At 36.0% G+C, this 15,000-nt stretch overlaps 2 protein-coding genes across 2 annotated transcripts in view; both read left to right on the forward strand.

The window, feature by feature from the left end:
• Positions 1-591, forward strand: part of LOC137628646 (uncharacterized) — a 12,821-nt gene extending 12,230 nt beyond the window's left edge. Inside the window, exon 5 of the mRNA XM_068359799.1 lies at positions 480-591. Coding sequence (XP_068215900.1) covers positions 480-591 — 112 coding nt within the window. The remainder of the gene's footprint in view (positions 1-479) is intronic.
• A 13,255-nt stretch (positions 592-13,846) lies between these two features.
• Positions 13,847-15,000, forward strand: part of LOC137628647 (zinc finger BED domain-containing protein 5-like) — a 1,582-nt gene continuing 428 nt past the window's right edge. Inside the window, exons 1-2 of the mRNA XM_068359800.1 lie at positions 13,847-13,927; positions 14,164-14,628. Coding sequence (XP_068215901.1) covers positions 13,847-13,927; positions 14,164-14,628 — 546 coding nt within the window. The remainder of the gene's footprint in view (positions 13,928-14,163; positions 14,629-15,000) is intronic.

Here is a 15,000-nt window from a genome sequence, read left to right on the forward strand (position 1 = left end):
CATACCGTATTTTGGTTATATTTATTACACTGATGCTTTTTCGCGTGTTTGTTTATGGCTTTTTGTTTGTGGAGACTGATTATCTCCTTTGATAAAAATATAAAATCACACTTCAACAAACAACAAATTGAATTCTTAATTCTGGATATATATTACATACCACTACAAAACCAAACATGTAGCTATTTGGCTTTCGACCTCGGAAAATTTGAATGTACGAGACCATTTAAAAATTGTTTTATCCTTCAGTTAAAAGCAAGAACGCTCATAAGATTAATCTGTTTTTGCTATTTTAGATAGATATTGAACTGAAAAATTTGAGAGATTGTCCAGAGCACAGATAAATGAAAACTATGGCCTTAGCCAATGTCATTAAAACTGCTGTTGATGGAGTAATCCTGCAATAATATGTGCAATGAATGAGTTGCCAAACAAATTGCAGATGGTTCATGATCTCCTATATCTTTGCCGAGTTCCAGTATCAGTATTAACAGATACCAGTCCCTGACAAAACGATGGTATGAAAATATGCAGATGAAGAGTAACAAGATTCTTGTCAGATATAGAGATATAACAAGATTCTGTGTATAAGTTATTTTCAATTATATACGTTTCCTATATATATAACCTCCAGGTACTGGCTTAGTATTTAAAATGTATCCCACTTTCATATTTTATTAGTAGTGGCTACCTTCCACCAAATACTTTAACTTAAGGGTTGTTTTCCCAGTCATATCACACAGTGTAACCATGTACCCTACAAGACCTGCAAAATCAGTTTATCACTTAATCTTATAAATTTTCAATATTTAGCATATCAACAACAATTCAAGTGTGTACAGAATTTGTTGGCTGCACGTTATGTAGCAATTCTCTTACATATTTTGGACGTCAGGTTCTGATAACTTGATGAGTTATTACACATACCTTAATCTCCACCTTATCTTTAATAGGCAGCTATTGTAATTGAATTAGTAAAAGGGTAATCCTTTTTCTGTTTATTATGTTGTTTTATTATTCAATTTGCACTTTGAGTAGATTGTAGTAAATGGATTTGCTGCAATCAGGCCTTGTAATAATATATTTTATGACAGTTTTCTCTACAGAATGTTCTTAGAGATACTTCTTTACAAAAACCAAAATATATACGCTAGGTTCATGAATTTTACTAGATACGGTTTTTTTATATTAATTTGGATGTCATTCAAGTTTCTTGAGCTGTTTACCTTTCAATCACTATAAACTTAGTTTTATTTTTATTTTGTTTTACTTTTATAACTCATCCATTCACTAAACCTAGTAAAATTTAGTTTAAAGTCTCAAAAGTATCATAAATATCATCGTTTTTATGAAGATCTAATAATGTTTATTATTCGCAAATCGTCAAAATTTCCCTTCATGACTCTATAAAACTTTTGATAGACTGATAATATAGCTACAGAATAAGAGTGATCCTTATGCACTTCCGTGCGGTACCCTACTGTTGAATTAATGGGTCATATGATGAATGAGTTTCCAATTTGTACACGGTGGTATCTGTCAACCAGATAGTGTTTTACATATTTAAAAACGTGATCTTCAATACCGACGGACTATAAATCATTAAGTAGCAGTTTATGCATAACTGGATAAGAACTAGCGATAAGCTCGAGCAATATCGAGGTAGCACATCTGTCCTATTCTATCATTTGCACCATATTTACAACAGAACAAATAGCTGTGTGTATGCTGACTGGTTATCTGGTAGTGATTCAATTCTTTGTAAGTGACTAATTCCTGGTTGAAGAATAATACAATCTAGCACTTTTGAAATAAATGATAGTTTCTATAAGTATGGCTGTTTGAACTTAATTCCTGATAATATAGAGCACCTTCCAGAACCGGTGTAACTATAATCACTTTCTCAGATCTAGGAAACTTACACTAATCGATACTAGTATTACTATTCATGTAATTATGTCCCCAAGACTATAAAAGTTTGTCTCCAATCATTTCGGATATTGTCATCGGATCAATTGTACAGCTATTTTCCTATAAATCCTCAATAATACTGGTATTTTCATCTTTTTATAAAATTAAATCTAGTTAGTTTTAGCTATATAACTGATAAGGAGTATTTGTAAATGATTCAGTTATATTATTATTATTATTATTATTATTATTATTATCATTATTTTGTTATTATTATTATTATTTTTATTATTAGCTAAGCTATAACCCTATTTGGAAAAGCAATGTGCTATAAGCCCATTGGTTCCAACAGGGAAAAATAGCTCAGCAATAAAAGGAAACAAGGAAAGAAATAAACTACAAGATAAGTAATAAACCATCAAAATAAAACATATTAAGAACAGTAACAACATTAAATTAGATCTTTCATATATAAACTATAAAAACTTCAAAAAAGAGAAATAAGATAGCATAGTGAGCTCGAGTGTACCGTCAAGAAAGAGAACTCTACTCTAAGACAGTGGAAGACCATTGTGCAGAGGCTATGGCACTACACAAGACTAGAGAACAATGGTTTGATTTTGGAGTGTCCTCCTTGAAGAGCTGCTTACCATAGCTAAAGAGCCTCTTCTACCCTTACCAAGAAGAGAGTAGCCACTGAATAATTACAGTGCTGTAGTTAACCCCCTAAAAGACGAATTGTTTGGTAATCTCAGTGTTATAGGGTGTATGAGTACAGAGGAGAATGTGGAAAGAATAGGCCTAACTATTCGGTGCATTTGTAAGCAATAATAAAATGAGTAGTAACGAGAGTGGGATCCAATGTAGTACTTTCTGGACAGTCAAAGGACTCATTATCTCTCTAGCGGTAGTATCTCAATGGGTGGCTGGTGCCGTGGCCAGCCTACTACCTATCAATTATTAGTCTATCTCGCATGACCCTGCACAGCCAGTTCCTGTTCAGTAAGAGCAAGGTGATTTCCAAGCCCTAACAGCTTCCAGTCTCACTGACTGGTAGAGCACCAACTAATCATGCAATTGCACATTTATTCTGGAAAAAAAGGTATATTCATAAGTAAAAGATTACCACTCGCCCTCCTGTATGTGCCCACATTGCCTCAGGGAGCCTCCAAGACCTCCTTTTGAAGATGAGGTAAACACATCTACTGACCTTCGGCCTATGTAGAATGAGGATCTTATCTCATCCTCTAAACCAAGAATTTTCACGCCCCTGTTTTCACTGCAACTGCACTGATTTCCTAATCAAAATACGAAGGGAAATCAACATAACCTGACTCCTTACCAAAATTAAAAACAACTTCTGCTGACTTGCAACCTAAGCAATTTCTTTTGATGTCATCTTTGAAATGATGAAAAATTGAAATCTGGATCTAGAATCCACATCAGGGTCTAGATTATCTCCAAAATATAATGAAGTTGTCCATAAGATAAGATCTCTCTGTGGTGAAAATTTCGTCAAAATCTGTCGAGAAGCTTTGGCGTAACCATGTCCATAGACAGACAGGGAGAAAGATAAATCTGGATTTAAAATCCGGATCAGGAACCGGATCATCTCCAAAAGTTAATGGAGTCGTCCGTGGACTAAGATCTATCTGTGGTGAAAACTTTGTCAAAATCCGTCGAGTAGTTTTGACTTAACGATGTGTATGACACACATAAAGACAGATAAATCCAGATTTAAAGTCAAGATTTTGAACTGGATCATCTCCAGTAGTTAATGGAGCAATCCATTGACTAAGATCTATCTTTGGTGAAAATTTTGTCAAAATCTGTTGAGTAGTTTTGACGTAACCCTGTCCAAAGACAGATAGACAGACTGATGAATCCGTATTTAAAATCCCGAACTGGAACCGGATCATCTTCAAAAGTTAATGGAGTCATCCATGGACTAAGATATATCTGTGGTGAAGATTTTGTTAAATCCGTCGAGTAGTTTTGATGTAGCCCTGTCCCCAGACACACAGACACAAATAACTCGGGATTTAATTTCTGGATCTGGAACCGGATCATCTCCAAAAGTTAATTTGGTGGAATTTTCGTCAAAATTCATCAATTTCTTTAGACGCAATCCCTTAAATGGTGAAGAATGCTAATTCGGATCTTGAATGCAGGATCTGGTTATCTCCATAATTTACTGTGGTCGTCCATGACCTAAGGTCAATATGTGCTAAAATTTTGTCAAAATCTGTCGAGTATTTTTGACGAAATCTTTTGACGAAATCCTGTTCATAGACAGACAGGCAGACATGCAAACAAATTAATAGATAGATGATCCTAATCGATTTTATAACCTTGGCGTACGCAATAATTAATAGACCGTCAATATTTTTTTCTCACCATTTATTTGGAGGTATGTCTTCTATTTCCAATCTAAGAAACGTAAAAACCAATAATATTGCCATTTCATCAGTCAGAACAGTTAGTCTTACTGCAATTCAAATACTGAAATTAAAGGTACGCTCCTTGGACACCCCTTTAAGGGTATACTTGGTCGCGCAAGACCCCGACTCCGAAAAAAATTCAGGAAAAATTTAGTTATGCATCAATCTGTATTTTTTGACTTGCTAAAAATACTTCAAAGAATGCTAAAAACTACTGAAAATATAAATGATACCCATCTACAAAATAACTTTTTATTGGAAATATAATAAAAATTTAAGTATACAAAAAAAAGACTTGTCGTAAATATTCACAAAAAATAAAAATATACATATACACATAAATCCCTTTAGGGACACCTTCTTAGATGTCATAGCAACAGCGTGTGATTGCTAGAAATGAGTTGGACCCATAGAAGTCAAGATCTGAAATGAGAAAAAAAGGGTAACTTTTTGGGCCAAAAATATTTGTCCAAATTTCATGAATTTTTTTGGGTACCCATATGAAATAGGAAGAGGCTAATTTTTTTATAGAATAAACTCATATTATCCTAGAACAGAAATACATAATAAAATGTGCACTAAGATGTAATTTACTGTTATATCAGGGGCGAAATCTAAAGGTCAGTTTTTGACGGCCTAGTTTCACAATGTAAATTTCTTATGAAAATCATTGTATCTCCTATAAAATATGATATTTATGCATTACAATACGCCAAAATATCACGAATTCTATACAGAACATGAATATATAGAGATATGCCAACTTACCTTTCGGGTATGTCAACAAAATGGCCGCAGACCGCAACAACTCTTACAGCCCAATCTACCACTTGAAATGAAGAATGGGGCTGCAAACTCCATATTATCATCAACATCTCTTTTTAACTCCATTAGAAGTGTGTTGATGACATCCATGCCGAGGGAATACTGCCTGCTGGCCATTATTGAAGATAAATTCAAAATAAATAGAAAAAAATCAAATTTGCAAAAAATAAAACAAATTCAGAAATTAGCATTTGAGGGAAAATGGACCTCATGGCAATATATGGCATCTAAGCCAAAACCAATGTCATGCAAGTGGTAGACACACCATCCATCCACACTTTCCAACTATAATGAACCAAACAAGTATCAACACTGTTCGACAATTTATAATCATGTAATAACTTTGCTGTTTGATCACTCACCCCTATAAAGGTATGTCAGGGTCGAGGTCGACCCCTGGGGGGGGGGGGGGGGTAAAAAAACGGGGAAGGAGGGAAGTTAGACGAAAATCACTCCTAAAGCAGACAATGGCATGTAGACTAGTCACCCCTTGCAGGTCGATCACTTCCATATTCGAGACAGCTGATGATTTATGGGGAAAAAAAAGGTTTTGAAAATGCTGTAGGGGTCGCATACGACCCATCATACCTTTCCAGGGTTAAGAGAATTATTTTGTTTGAGAAGTTAGAAGAAATTGTCAAATTGATATGTATTAATTCTTAAAGGGTTTCGATAGATATTCAACTTTCCAGCCTTTAAAGATATCTGTGGTTTAAGATGAGATTCTATGGATAAATCTGATAAACATTAATAAATATATTCTGTTGATGATTAATTTTCTTTGAAAATTTTGCAAAAGAGTAAAATGGAAATCATTCACTACTTCACAATATGTAACTGAACTCGGCTATGTCCGGAATTACAATTTGTGAAGATTTGGGTCATCCTAAAGTGTTTATGGCTTATGAACGGTATACTACATGCTAATATATATATGAATTATTCTCCCATCCATTATCATCGGCTCACTCTCTATTGAGGACTAATGCCTCGTAGGAAATTCCCTTTTGAATTGCACAGTGGTCTATCTTTCCTTTCAAGACAAGACCTCCCTTCCTCATTTCCCTACCTCGCCTTCAATCATCCTCAAACTTTAGGCTTTGGAAGACCATCAGCAGAATGCTCTTAAGGCAATCATCCGTATTCTACTGAAGTTCATCAGACTCTTGAAGGATCATTTATCTTGGGCAACGCGAAAACAATCCCGAGTGAGATGGTTCAAGGGACAATGGAAAATTGATGGAATTCAGACCAAAGTGAGGAAGGCAATGGTAGCCGACCAAAAATATTTTTTAAATAAACTGACTTTTCTTTTCCATTATATGATTCATCTTTTATGCTGAATTTTAATTTCCTCAATATAGCATAGTTCCTATATATTACATCCATAACGAGGTATTGTTGCTCATTTTATAATTTAATCCTTCAAAGACAAGGAATAGATGCGTCTTATGTTAGAAGACTTGGTGATATCCATACAAGAACTACAGCAATCCTGAAACTATATAATGATAGTGAGAAAATTCTAATTGACGAGGGAGTTAGACAGAGACCCCATCTCATTAATTATACACACCATGCCTAAAAGAAGTTTTGAAAGTTTTAGATTGATAATAATGTAATAATTAATACTAATGTGAAATGGCTTAAGAACTTGAGGTTTGCAGATGATATAGTTTTGTTTAGTGAATTTGGGAAGGAGATGCAAGAGATGATAGATTGGAATAGGGAAACCAAAAATATAGGACTGATAATGAATATGAGTAAAACTAAGATAATGTTCAATGAAAAGGCATAGACAAGAAATACGGATTTTGAACGAACCTCTAGGTATTGTTAATGAATATTTGTACTTATGACAAACGGTAAGAGTTTCCTCATGACATGAGACCGAAATTAAAGGAAGGATAATCATAGGATGGAGAGCTTTTGGTAAACAAAATGATATTATGAAAACTAAAATGTCACTTTCTCTAAAAAGAAAAGTATTTAAACATATGGTCTTACCGGTATCAACATATGCACCAGGAACTTCGAGCATTAATAAAGACTTAGCAAGTAAGATACTTGCCATTTATCTCATCAACCTACTTTTCTTTCACGATCTACTTATTCAACATATTAGGCGAGTGTACATAAAACATAAATCTCCACTCTTTTAGATACAATACATTAACATTCACTTCACATTTATAATGATCGGATATTATTCAGGTTACTTCTTTTCTCACCATCTAATTTTTCAACTTGTTCTACTGTCTGCAATATAATGACAAACAACCTAACAAGAAATAAGTTGCCTTCTCTCTCTCTCTCTCTCTCTCTCTCTCTCTCTCTCTCTCTCTCTCTCTCTCTCTCTCTCTCTCTCTCTCTCTCTCTCCTTTGACAAATTAATCATAAAAGAGCCTTCCGTTCTTGTAGATAATTACCAGATAATTTAGAGCGATCAATCACTAACACTACGAGTAGCTTTCATACGCGAACTCGACCTACTTCCAGTTATAGAAAACAGTGACACACCTCCAAGAAATTAAATTATAGAGTATCCAATAACTTGATGAATGTTATTTTTTAATTATGATTATATGAGTATATATATATATATATATATATATATATATATATATATATATATATATATATATATATATATATATATATATATATATATATATATTTATATATTTATATTTATATATTTATATATATGTATATATATATATATATATATATATATATATATATATATATATATATATATGTATATATATATATATATATATATGTATATATATATATATATATATATATATATATATATATATATATATATATATATATATACGAGGCCTGTCTAAAAAGTATCCGACTTTATGCCAGAAAAAATATTTCACATACCTGACAGGATTTGGACCCTAATCCCCTTCAAAGTAGGCCCCTTGTGCTTGCACACACTTAGCCCACCGATCCATCCACTGCTGGAAACACCTCTGGAAGTCTTCTTTTGGAATGGTGTTCATCTTCGCCGTCGCGTTCCGCATTTTCTCTTCTCTAGTCTCGAAACGGGATCCTTTCAGTGGCGTCTTCAATTTTGGAAACGACCAAAAGTCGCAAGGAGAGTAGGGAGGTTGGCGAGCGACTGGAATTTCATGTTTGGCCAAGAAATGTTGGATCAATTGGGATGAGTGTGGGGGGCCGTTGTCGTGATGCAGTTGCCAATTTTTCGCCGTCCACATGTCTGGCCTTTTGCGCCGAACTGCGTCACAGAGACGCCGGAGAACATCTTGATAGTACTCCTTTGTCACTGTTTGTCCTTTCGGTGCGTATTCGTGATGCACAATTCCACGGATATCAAAGAAGACAGTCCGCATCACCTTCATTTTGCTTGGCACCTGTCGCGCTTTTTTCGGCCTTGGAGACTCGGGATGCTTCCATTGCGACGACTGTCTTTTTGTTTCTGGGTCGTACCCGTACACACATGACTCATCTCCAGTTATCACGGTGTTCAGAAACTGAGGATCAGTGTTGGCAGTGTCCAGAAGGTCCTTTGCAACTTGAAAACGGAGGTCCTTTTGTTCCGGAGACAACAACCTGGGCACAAATTTCCCAGCCACTCTGTGCATGTTCAAATCATCACGCAAAATTGCATGTGCGGAATCTTTACTCACTCCAACCTCTTGGGCAATCTCCCGCACGGTCGAACGACGATCTGCCATCACCAAATTTCACACGCTCTCAACAACAGCTGCACTCCGAGCAGTTTGGGGCCTGCCAAAACGCTGGTCATTCTCTGCTGATGCACGGCCACTTTTGAATCGGTTGAATCACTCCTTAATTTTTGTTACACCCATCGCATCTTCTCCAAACACCTGCTGAATCTTACGAATTGTATCGCTTTGAGAATCACCAAGCTTTTGACAAAATTTGATGCAGTATCTTTGCTCAACACGTTCATTCATCTTGAGAGAATTGGTAATCCGACAGACACATTGTGTAGCACCTCACTCAGTGACCGACAGGCAGCAACTGACGTGCTGGATGGTGGTGAAAAAATTCATGCATGCGCATGAAGGTGTCTTCCTTCACTGTGCAGAGTGGCGCCGCGCTATCGTCTCTATTTCGCACGGGAAAAATAAAACTCGGATACTTTTTAGACAGGCCTCGTATATATATATATATAAATATATATATATATATATTTTAATATATATATATATATATATATATATATATATATATATATATATATATATATATATATATATATATATATATATATATATATATATATATATATGACCCGTGTAGACGGATAATCAGACGTCAGCATATTGGTTTTCTTCATTTATTATAAAAGATTTGTTCGTAAGTACACATTAAACAATCTACCTTCTAAGGGGAGGGACTTATCAACTCGAGTGCTCATCGGCAATTAACTACTGCCTTCGTTATCAAAATGCAGCCATTGCAAAACATGCAGACACATTGGTTTTTGTGGAATACTCATGAATATTGAGTTCATTTTCATTGATATGTAAGACATCTACATACACGAATTACGACATTACACCCCCCCCCCACCCAACAGCTCCTCGCTCCGGGAGGAGGTGCACACTCGCCCTCACTAGTCAATGATATATGGAGGACACTCCAACCCGGAATAGGCATGGCATGTACTAAAAAGAAATGCAACATAATATATATATATATATATATATATATATATATATATATATATATATATATATATATATATATATATATATATATATATATATATATATATGTATAGAAATCACCCCAAAAAACAACACATCTTCCACAAAAAAATAAAAAAATTAAATATTGCATGTAAAAATGTACACAAAACAATATAAATAATTCCAATCATTTCTTCTTAAGACCTCAGCAACCGAAACACAAAATAACGAAAGAGAGAAAAAAAAATCATAACACCATCAATAACCTCCCTCTGGTTGCGGGCAATACGGGCTTCTTGGGCGGGACAGGGGTAGGAATGGATATTCCTTCATCCCTCGATTTTACTTGTCCGGGTTTACGGCACAATTTCGCAACACATCTCACTACCACCGTTTAACCATTTATTTAAATCACTACAACACTTGCACTTGCAACTTTTAACCGGTGGTCACTAGCCGTTTTCCCGAGAAAATTATTCATTTTCCCGGCCTTCTCTTATAACATTAAGTATGAGGTATTCACATCTACACATTCTCTAACACTGCCTATCCTCAAGGCTGAACTTTAATCCGCAGCCCCTTGCAATTCAGGAACCGCCCCGGCCACAGCAACCAGGAATCATATAAATACATGAAGAATACAGCATCCACCTGACGGATCTCACTTGACCTATTTAACCTCTGATTGCTTTTAGGTTCACTCATCAATGTTATAAGCATTTTCACACTCAGCAGAATTACCACAACATCTTACTTAGAAATTTAGCATCAACATAAGACATTGTTATTATAACGTTTATTTAAAACACGTCGAAAGAAGAAATGAGGTCTGTTCAAACAACAACAGCAGCAAGGGAAAAAAAATATTTCTACTCAGCAACTCGAGGGATGTCACGTTTGCAGGGGTAAAGAGGAACACTTTTGAAAACTACCTCCTCAGGTACCACATGTATGTGTGCCTGATGATGTTCAGACACTGCGCCGTTAACAATGCTTTGTATCACAACTGTGTTAGACTTAACCATCTTTACTCGGTAAGGACCCAAATACGCTGGCTTTAGTTTGTGTTTCCTATGTTGTAATCGTTTCAAATACACACGATCGCCCACAAATACTTTTACCGGTGCGGTTTTGAACCGACCAACATACTTTGAGCTGTGATTTTCATTAGCTCTGTTCAGAAACCTTTCAGTGGTGTTCATTACTCTCCTCTATGAATTTGATAAATATACACGGTATTGCTCAGTTGAATAATTTGGCAGTTGTTGCGAATTAATGAGAACCGTATATGGTAACACAGATCCTGTCCATAAACTAAAAATAAAGGCGTGCCCCTGAGCGAAGCATTATATGTAATGTTCAAAGCTAGCTCAGCTGTAGGAAGCATGGCATACCAATGAAGTGGGTCATCAGCCACTAAGTAATGCAAAATTTGCACTACTTCCCTAGTATGCGACTCTACTAAGCCATTTGCTGAAGGCCTATATGCGGTCACTTAAAAGTGTTCAATTTTCATCAGGTCCGTGACCGATTTCACCACCTTATTTATGAACTCAAGACCATTATCACTTATCAAAACTTTTGGGCAATCAAACCTAGTAATGAAAGAGCATAGTGCCTGGGCTAATGAATTTGCAGATTTATCCAACATTGCGCAAGTATGAGTGTACCGATTAAATGCATTCACAAAAACACATATATTATTATGTTGTGTTAACCCAGTAGGAAATGGTCCTACTGCATCCATATGCACTCTATAAAATTTAATGGGAACAATCGGCCACTTTCTGGCTTTTGGTACAGTGTTTTTATGTTTTCTGAAACAGTTACAAGCATGACAACCTTTTATATAATACTCTATAGACTTTTTCATTCCTAACCAAAAGAAGGATTCACGTGCTCTCCTTAATGTTCTATCAATCCCTAAATGCCCTGCATACGGACTTGCATGTACAATGTGGATGGCTCGTTTAATTAAAGAGGGAGGAAGAACTACCCGTGCACAAAACTCCTCTCCCCTCTTTTCCTAAGCACAATATAAGACATCATTTTCAATATAAGATTTATCACGAGGCACATTCAGAAAAGACGGATAACTCTCCGATTCCCCTTTAATCACTGCTCGCACCCTTTCCATCCATTCCTCTTTTTTCTGTCCCTCTCGGACTTCTTTCATGTCCCAACCTCCCAAGTCAATCAAACCTGCATCATCAGGGCATTAATTCTGGACACCCCTGGTCATGTCCTCGGTCATCAACATATTTTCATCTCTCTCTCTCTCTCTCTCTCTCTCTCTCTCTCTCTCTCTCTCTCTCTCTCTCTCTCTCTCTCTCCCCCATCTACTGTATGTGCATCGAGAGAACTGTCATCCTGTTCTCTATTTTCTCTATTTTGGTTACGTTCTTAGTTCCTCTTCTGTGCCCTGGTTGTTACTCCTATTACTGCACTTCTAAAGAGAGCATCACCTACCATGTTAGTCTTACCTTCTATGTGGTGAAAACCCTTTATATTAAATTCTAACAATCTCTCAGTCCATCTCACTTGATGAGAGGTCAAATCACTTTTATAATACAAATCACGTAAGGGGCGATGATCGCTTTGCAACTCAATCGACTGACCTACTAAAAGGAACCGATGCCTCTCTAAAACCCAAAGAATAGCCAAAGCCTCTTGATCAAATGTACTATAATTCTTTTCTGCCCCCTTTTAATGCCCGGGAAGCAAAACAAATGGGTCTCTCTCTGCCTTTATCATCTCGTTGAGACACTACGCCACCAATAGCTACGCTACTCGCATCTGTTGTCACTAAAAACGGGTGATTAAATCTAGGATATGCGAGTAATTCATTGCTAGTTAAGGCAGCTTTGAAATGGTTAAAGGCCCTATCTTCTTCCTCTCCCCAATTTATTACTTTTTGTTTTTTTGAAGCCTCTAAGGCAGGGGTTCCCAACCGGTTGTCACGACCCCTTGGGGGGTCACGAAGCCTTGGCAGGGGGGTCGCGTAGCCTTGTTAGAAGTAGCTTAGGATAACATTAATTTTATTTCATCAGTTACATTTTTCATGCTCTTACATTTATTTTGTTTCGGTGGAAAGCAAAACTTGTGCTACATGTGATACCTTGCTGCATTCTCATATGTATATTTTTGTGTGGGTATTATATTTTAGGGTAAGTTATTATTAAGTGATGATTATTATTCTCTTGTTTATCATGTTTAAAAAAATTTTTTTTTCTTATGTTTGTGTATTTTGTTTGACGTTTATATGTTGTTTCTTAAACGATGGATTAGATTTTTCCCGTCATTTACGGAGTGGATTATTTCACTTTTCCACTTGTGACTTGAATATTGAAGACAAACTTGATTATTCTGACAGTTTTAGTTTTCTCTTTGATTTCTAAGTGGCTACGATTTACTATAAATTTGATGCCTATCTTTATGTGAGTTATTGTTATTTTAGTTCTTGTATGATTTTCTGTATTTTTGTTAGACAAAATTCATAAAAAGAAGTTATTCCTACAAAACCTTCGAATAACAATCTTTTAATGTAGAGCTGTTACCAAAAGTAAGAGCAAAGTTATCAAGAGATAGATGAAAAAGCTGTCTGAATTTTCTATATTTTTTGGTTTACAAAACTACTGAAATTTATAGAAAAGAACTTATCTCTGCAAAACCTTTGAGTAACAACCTTTTGCTGATTACGCTTCTTTTTCGCTCTTCTGGCAATATGTTTCACGTGTATCTATTTGTTCTTAGTCATGCATTTTTTTATTATTATTTACGTGTCTATCGTATGCATTAAGAAATTTATACCCGGCTCGTAAATTACTCACCACTAGTCAGTGTTCCAAAGCGTGCATTATTCAACATTTTTACTTTATTTTAACAAGGAGATAAGTAAGCAGTAGAGGTGAGTTGTGTCTGGCAAGCATGCTTTTGTGATATAACAGGTTTTGAATTTCTTCAAACGGCATGAACGGTGTCTTAAAAGCCAAAGATTCGATAGAAGTGGATCGTTTCAGCAGCAGAGTGCAACCGTATTGGAAGCCTCATGTGAGATTGCATTCGAAATTGCTAAACAAAAAAAGCCTCACAGGATTGGAGAAACACTTATCAAACCCTGCATGATGAGAGCAGTAAATCTTATTCTTTGAGAAGTCAGTGCAAAAAAGATGCAGCAAGTATCCCTGTCAAATAATACTATACAGAAGCGCATTTCTAAAATGTCTATGGATGTGAAGGAACAGGTTTTGATTGAAATTAAGGGTTCCACTTTGTTTTCCTTTCAGCTCGATGAGTCAACAGATGTAAGTTCATGTTCTCAGTTGCTTGTCTTCGTGAGATACATTAATTCAGGTGACATTAAAGACGAATTCTTATTCTGCAGTGCACTTGAAACCACAACCAAAGCTGATGATGTCATGGAAAAAGTTTCAACTTTTTTCCAAGAGGAAGATCTTCAATGGGAAAACGTGTGTGGGGTTTGTACGGATGGGGCACCAGCTATGCTGGGATCGAAATCAGGATTCCAATCGAGAGTGAAGAAGCTAGCACCTCAAGCAAAGAGCATCCACTGCATGATTCACCGATCTGCTCTCGCCAGTAAGACTCTCCCTGCTTCTCTGCAGGATGTGCTTGAATCTTTAATCAAAATTGTAAATTATATCAAAACTAAAGCACTCAACACTCGCCTATTCAAAGAACTATGCAAAGACATGAACGCTGACCACGAAGTCCTTCTCTTCTACACAGCAGTACGTTGGTTGTCGAAAGGAAACGTTATTAATCGTGTCTTTGAAATGAAAGATGAAATAAAGCTATTCCTGGAGACTCAAGAAAGGAAAGATCTTGTTGTCCACTTCGAAGATGAAGCATGGAATAAAAGGGTTGCGTACCTAGCCGACATTTTGACCAGCTGAACAAGCTCAATTTGAAGCTTCAAGGAAGGGAAACACATGTTCTCCTTTTTCAAGATAGTCTTCGGGCCTTTGTTTCCAAACTGCAAAACTTGCGTCGGAAAATCAATCTTGGAAACATCGCTATGTTTGAAAAACTTTGTGGAGTGATGGATAAGTCTCACATCCAACTGGATCAGTTCCTCAAGGATGAGATTACCGAACATCTTC

This window comes from Palaemon carinicauda, chromosome 36 (genome assembly GCF_036898095.1).
Source record: "Palaemon carinicauda isolate YSFRI2023 chromosome 36, ASM3689809v2, whole genome shotgun sequence".
NCBI classification, from domain to species: domain Eukaryota; kingdom Metazoa; phylum Arthropoda; class Malacostraca; order Decapoda; family Palaemonidae; genus Palaemon; species Palaemon carinicauda.